Consider the following 7195-nt stretch of genomic DNA (forward strand, 5'->3'; position numbering starts at 1 on the left):
TCGTAAAATGCCTCAAACACAGATGTTTATGCATCAGCTGATGTAAATGTTAAAACTTATAGGGATGTTCATTCCATAAATGAAAGAAGCTGAAGAGGAGGAAAGTGTTAGCAATGCAGATGGCAAAACAGATCCACACAACCCCTACCAACATTTGCAGAATGCTTAAAATATAAGAAACTTTCTGATTTCACACAGGCTTATAGAAAATAAACGATCATTTGCACTGAAAAGAAAATAGTGTAATCAAACAAAATTTCCAAATATTTTATTAAATTGCTCTTTCATTTCATTCATTAAAAATTTTGTATTCTTCATTTACTTTTTGCCATTTAATTGTATTACATATTGTTAATCAACTACTTAAATTTTTTAAAAAATTTTCAGGAGCCATATCATGGTGAAGTCAAAAAATCGAAGACAGTGCCAAAGAAAAAGCAAGAGACAAATACAAAGGTTTCTAAAAAAAATTATTATTATATAGAACATGTAATGTTGGTGCTAACTCTTCTGGAAAAAAAAGTAGACCACTACACTTCGGTTTCTCTTGATTTATCAAGAACTCTCCTTATTTTTAGACACATTAGAAAATTCTTTAAACTTGAAAATATTTTTTTAACTCATTTTTTAGTTTGATAAGTAAATTCAGTAATACAGTTAATGTCTGGCAAACTAAAAAGTTTAAGTAACAAATAATAGCTAAAGTTTATATTTTAATATATTATTCTTTGTTTCATAAATTTCTTTTAAAGTTATTTTCTACACCTCTACATGTAAATGTTTCAATAGTTGATGTGAAAAACCTCTTTCTCCCAGCTGTTTCTTGGTGAGACTTTTAAAATGTTGACAACATTACCAAAAATTCAGAAAGCTTTATTTTTTAATTACTTACCATTCTATTAAATATTTTCCAAAAAGTGTAGTGGTTGGCAGCCTATGTTGACAATTTGGATTAAGTGGTTAAGACTTAGCTGCCGCTAACATTCAGCTATGTGAACCTATTCTTACAAACCACCGCTTATATTATCTTTTAAAGTTTTCTGGTATTCAGTTGCAGACTATGGGGTAGATTATTCTAGCATTTAAAATTTAACTGTAGTTGAGCTTCAATCCATCATTCTTACAGCTTTTGTTTTTCTGTGTTGTCTTGTTTTAATTGTCCTGCCACAAATGATATTCTAATAGTGTATTATAACTGTTAAGATAAATTTTGACACTAGCCATTTCCTGCATCTATCATTCAGAAATTCTACCAACATTTAAAAAGAAATTGAAGTTATTTTGTTTTGAGTAGAAGAATGGTGATTCTTGTTGCTGATGGAGAAAAAGAAAATGATGATATGTTTTATTATTCGTAAAATGCCTCAAACACAGATGTTTATGCATCAGCTGATGTAAATGTTAAAACTTATAGGGATGTTCATTCCATAAATGAAAGAAGCTGAAGAGGAGGAAAGTGTTAGCAATGCAGATGGCAAAACAGATCCACACAACCCCTACCAACATTTGCAGAATGCTTAAAATATAAGAAACTTTCTGATTTCACACAGGCTTATAGAAAATAAACGATCATTTGCACTGAAAAGAAAATAGTGTAATCAAACAAAATTTCCAAATATTTTATTAAATTGCTCTTTCATTTCATTCATTAAAAATTTTGTATTCTTCATTTACTTTTTCCCATTTAATTGTATTACATATTGTTAATCAACTACTTAAATTTTTTAAAAATTTTTCAGGAGCCATATCATGGTGAAGTCAAAAAATCGAAGACAGTGCCAAAGAAAAAGCAAGAGACAAATACAAAGGTTTCTAAAAAAAATTATTATTATATAGAACATGTAATGTTGGTGCTAACTCTTCTGGAAAAAAAAGTAGACCACTAGACTTCGGTTTCTCTTGATTTATCAAGAACTCTCCTTATTTTTAGACACATTAGAAAATTCTTTAAACTTGAAAATATTTTTTTAACTCATTTTTTAGTTTGATAAGTAAATTCAGTAATACAGTTAATGTCTGGCAAACTAAAAAGTTTAAGTAACAAATAATAGCTAAAGTTTATATTTTAATATATTATTCTTTGTTTCATAAATTTCTTTTAAAGTTATTTTCTACACCTCTACATGTAAATGTTTCAATAGTTGATGTGAAAAACCTCTTTCTCCCAGCTGTTTCTTGGTGAGACTTTTAAAATGTTGACAACATTACCAAAAATTCAGAAAGCTTTATTTTTTAATTACTTACCATTCTATTAAATATTTTCCAAAAAGTGTAGTGGTTGGCAGCCTATGTTGACAATTTGGATTAAGTGGTTAAGACTCAGCTGCCGCTAACATTCAGCTATGTGAACCTATTCTTACAAACCACCGCTTATATTATCTTTTAAAGTTTTCTGGTATTCAGTTGCAGACTATGGGGTAGATTATTCTAGCATTTAAAATTTAACTGTAGTTGAGCTTCAATCCATCATTCCTACAGCTTTTGTTTTTCTGTGTTGTCTTGTTTTAATTGTCCTGCCACAAATGATATTCTAATAGTGTATTATAACTGTTAAGATAAATTTTGACACTAGCCATTTCCTGCATCTATCATTCAGAAATTCTACCAACATTTAAAAAGAAATTGAAGTTATTTTGTTTTGAGTAGAAGAATGGTGATTCTTGTTGCTGATGGAGAAAAAGAAAATGATGATATGTTTTATTATTCGTAAAATGCCTCAAACACAGATGTTTATGCATCAGCTGATGTAAATGTTAAAACTTATAGGGATGTTCATTCCATAAATGAAAGAAGCTGAAGAGGAGGAAAGTGTTAGCAATGCAGATGGCAAAACAGATCCACACAACCCCTACCAACATTTGCAGAATGCTTAAAATATAAGAAACTTTCTGATTTCACACAGGCTTATAGAAAATAAACGATCATTTGCACTGAAAAGAAAATAGTGTAATCAAACAAAATTTCCAAATATTTTATTAAATTGCTCTTTCATTTCATTCATTAAAAATTTTGTATTCTTCATTTACTTTTTCCCATTTAATTGTATTACATATTGTTAATCAACTACTTAAATTTTTTAAAAATTTTTCAGGAGCCATATCATGGTGAAGTCAAAAAATCGAAGACAGTGCCAAAGAAAAAGCAAGAGACAAATACAAAGGTTTCTAAAAAAAATTATTATTATATAGAACATGTAATGTTGGTGCTAACTCTTCTGGAAAAAAAAGTAGACCACTAGACTTCGGTTTCTCTTGATTTATCAAGAACTCTCCTTATTTTTAGACACATTAGAAAATTCTTTAAACTTGAAAATATTTTTTTAACTCATTTTTTAGTTTGATAAGTAAATTCAGTAATACAGTTAATGTCTGGCAAACTAAAAAGTTTAAGTAACAAAAAATTCTGGAAATTAATAAAAAGAAATTGCAGAAAATTGATAGTAACATTCAAAAAGGGAATTTATTTATGATCCATAGCATCTGAATTTTTTTATTTAAAGCTTTCAGAAAACCTGAAATTCAGTTAATCCTATTATTATAATTTTTTTTCTTTTGTAAAAATAAAAATAATGTATAAAAGAAGCTTTTAAAATCAAAACTTTGTTAGGCTCAATGTACAGTTAATTCTCTTGACGTAAAATTAAGTTTATTTATAGCAACTAGGTGCACTTGGTTTTCGTCTTTAGAGTTTCTTCGGTACAGTTTAATAATTTTGATTAGAAACTAAATTAGAGATATTTTAAACAAAAGAACAAATAAGCAAAAGAGATTAATTTACAGACAGAAAGGGCTTGCAAACAATATTGTTAAATCCCTTTATATTAAAAAAGGAGAAAATATAAAGTTTATATAATAGGGTGTTTTGATATGCGTTTGTTTATGTTTATTTAAATTTCTCTGTCTAAATGCTTCTGACACTTTTAATCTAAAATAAAAATCTCAAGGCAGAGTTAAAAGTTATGTTTTTATAAATCTTATTGATTTCATAGATCACTCCTTCCCTGCATTTATATTTTTGTCCAATTTCATGCCTGAAAAAAAAAAGAGAAATTATAACGCATATATAATAGGACGTTTTGATCTGCATCCGTTTAAAGTTTCTTTAAACTAAACTTGTTCCCATACAATTACTGATTCTTTTGCATAAGACTAAAGCAATACTTGAAGAATAAATATTAAATATACTGGACTAAGTTCAGACTAATTGTTTTCTTTCTCTTGTGTGTTTTTTTCCTCTTTTGCTGTTGGCAACTTGCAAAGTTAAGACTTTCTGTATTTTTAAACATTTATGAATATATATATTAATATTTCAACTTAAATTTTTATATAGTTAGGGATGTATATCATTGAGCTGCGGTCAAGGTAGAGGAAGTGTACTGCTATATTTTTTCTATATCTTGTTGTCCCCAACATCAGAGTCACGATGTCCATGTCTTTCAACAATTTTGGTTTAGAAAGAAGGTAGCCGTGTGATAGATAAAACTAGTTCTCTTTTTTGGTTTGTTTGTTTTTAAAGCAAGGAAGGAAAGTTTATAGATTTGGGAATTCAGATTCAATGTTTGCAGAACAGTAAAATACTCAATCTTTAGTAAACAAGATTGAAATCTATTTCAGACTAGCTAGATTAAAAGTTATTTTAAAATTAATTCAAAAAAATCTTTAAAATTTTAACTCTTTTAAAATTTTGGATTTTATTTTAACTTTACTCCTGAAATGACACCACTGCTAGTCTTTTATTTTTTTTAAATATATTATTGCGTTAAAAAAGGCTGGCAGTTCCATAGAGGAACTATAAATTGTTAAAAATACCTTTGCATATCAAATTGTATTTATCATATAGTTTTAAAATTTTTCATAACACTTATTTTCCTTGAGTATATATATTTTATTAACTAAATTAACTTAAAGCAAGCTGCTGAAATTTTAAAAAAATATTATTTTCTAACCATTGTTGAGTTGCCAATCCAAATTTGAGTTTACGACCATTAGTGTTCAACTCCGTAGACTTGTAATTTTGAACCTTACCCAGAAGACAAGAGGTGAGAGGTACCAGTAACCCCAGAGGTATTGATTTGTTATGGGAACTTGGAGGTCTTTGTGACACCAACAGATTTATGTTGCACCAGTTACCATTTAATCTGTAGGGATTATTTCCTCAGCTAGAATCAAACTTTCACTCTCAGGAACGCCATAACAGCCAGGCAATCCAGGCCTTAAGAATAATATTAAAGAATTTATTCTTTCAAGTGCAATATATAGAGTAAAACAAAGTTTAACATAACTAAACAAAGCAGGAAAGGAGCAGAATGTCACCAAAACTTAGCCTAGTATGTAATTTTATATAATGATCTACATGCAAATGTGATAAAGTAAATAATACAAGTGTAACTCTGAAACCTGATAAAATAACTTATCTTTGAAATTGTTTTCTTTAGACTAAGTTTTCTTTACATCCAAATGCACCACAGTAAAACTCTCAATTTTAAATGTTTTTATTAAATTTCAAACTTTCTTTTTTTCCATTGAAATAACAAAGAGAAATGAAAAGTAAAAAGTGTCCCCATGAATCGCCCACCATTCACATGGTTTTATTATTGGGATAAAAATCAAACATCATCTCTCTCTGGCTGCATACATTGCAGCTATATGATGTATTTTCTATAATAATATTTTAAATGTATTTTTAATTGTACGAACTGTTCATGGTGTTTTAATTGATAATCCTATCACTGAAATTTCTTTAAAAAATTTTGAAACCAACTGAAGTTGTGCAGAAGCAAACAAATCGCACTAGAAAAATTGCGGTAGTGTTTAGTTATGTATCTGTTATCTTATGTTGCTTATTTAAATGTTTCAAATATATAGGAATTTTTTTTATCGTCAAAGCTAGGATAATTGTCACACTAGTGGCAACTTGTAACAATTTTAATTAGAAAGTCATGAAATAAAATTTTTTATTATTTGTGCCAAACTCAAATGTGTCAATCTAATTTGTGAAAATAAATTAATGATTTGAATGATATATTCTTTTTGAAGAGTATACAAAATTGAGTATGCATTAAATGATAAAAACAAAGAACATATATATGATATTAATGTCAGGAATTTCCCAAAGTATTTTTAGTTTTCTTTTTAATTAAAAATAAATTTCATGATAAAGTTAAAATCTAATACCTTCACTACATAAACTTTTCTTTTTTAGAGTCTAACAGAAAAGAAAGTCCCGAGAACGAGAAATGCTCCAGCAAAAGAAAGTGAACGTTTGTTTCGACATAACGTTCTAAGTTATCTTCAAGAGAATTTTAGTACATTATCAAATGAACAATTAAAAGCTATTTTAAGGAACACTACTGACGAAGCCGCAGCAATAATGAAATGTTCGGAGCTATGTAACTAATCTAATATAAAAATGTAAATATTAATATTTCATTAAAAAAATTTTACTATGTTATATTACTGAATGATGTCTGTCAGTGTTTTCTATCTGTTTTAAAAAGAACGATTTTCAAGACAGAGAATTGTGTTGAAATTTTTATTATTAGATATGTTTCACTGAAATATAGCTGCCTTTGTTTTTTGCCTTAAATGGATTCAAAGAAAAACAATGAGAATGAAATGTGTTATTTGTAAACTCTATACACAAATACATCTTTACTTACATTCTACATACTTAGATTGGATTCATAATATGTAATTAAGGAATGGGAAAGTGTTTCTTCAAAAAAGGGCACTTTTATCGATAGCTATCATATCCAGCATATTTATGTCTGACTTGAAATATAGGATCCTTGGAGGGCACTAACACCAGTTTTTCCCTATTCACTTATTGCATTCCTAAATTCAGCCACAGACTGAAACTTTTTATCTTAAGTATATACAGCCCTATCAAGGATGTCACCTCTTAATTTCATGGTGATTGAAATCAAGGAACAGGGTTGACCATTCAATAATGTGCACCCTTTCATCCCCGAAAACATTTTGGTGAAGATTTTGCAAAGTGAATTGAGGGCTCTTGCTGGAAAATCGAACTGGGCCTCCGACTATCTTTTCAAATGGTGGTAAAACGACTTTTAGTAATTATTGGTTATCAATATCGTTTATGTAGCCTGGCAAAGAAGCCTAATTAAATGTATCCCCATTGTTCTGAAAAGAAAAGTCATTAAACACAGGAAAATTTCAGTTAAAAATTCATTTTT

The 7195-nt window shown here is 28.4% G+C and overlaps 1 protein-coding gene across 40 annotated transcripts in view; it reads left to right on the forward strand.

The window, feature by feature from the left end:
* The window catches only part of LOC107452993 (uncharacterized), an 87366-nt gene extending 80916 nt beyond the window's left edge, over positions 1 to 6450 (forward strand). For 28 of the 40 annotated variants that reach the window (XM_087154866.1, XM_087154872.1, XM_087154871.1 and 25 more), the window contains 4 exons: positions 388 to 456; positions 1740 to 1808; positions 3092 to 3160; positions 6202 to 6450. In XM_087154866.1, coding sequence (XP_087010992.1) covers positions 388 to 456; positions 1740 to 1808; positions 3092 to 3160; positions 6202 to 6396 — 402 coding nt within the window. In that variant the 3' untranslated portion in view covers positions 6397 to 6450. The remainder of the gene's footprint in view (positions 1 to 387; positions 457 to 1739; positions 1809 to 3091; positions 3161 to 6201) is intronic. The other 12 variants (XM_043051434.2, XM_087154874.1, XM_087154877.1 and 9 more) reach the window with 5 other exon arrangements.
* The last annotated feature ends 745 nt before the right edge of the window (positions 6451 to 7195 follow it).

This window comes from Parasteatoda tepidariorum, chromosome 11, assembly GCF_982258835.1.
Source record: "Parasteatoda tepidariorum strain Cologne lab strain chromosome 11, Ptep-v5.0, whole genome shotgun sequence".
Lineage (NCBI taxonomy): Eukaryota > Metazoa > Arthropoda > Arachnida > Araneae > Theridiidae > Parasteatoda > Parasteatoda tepidariorum.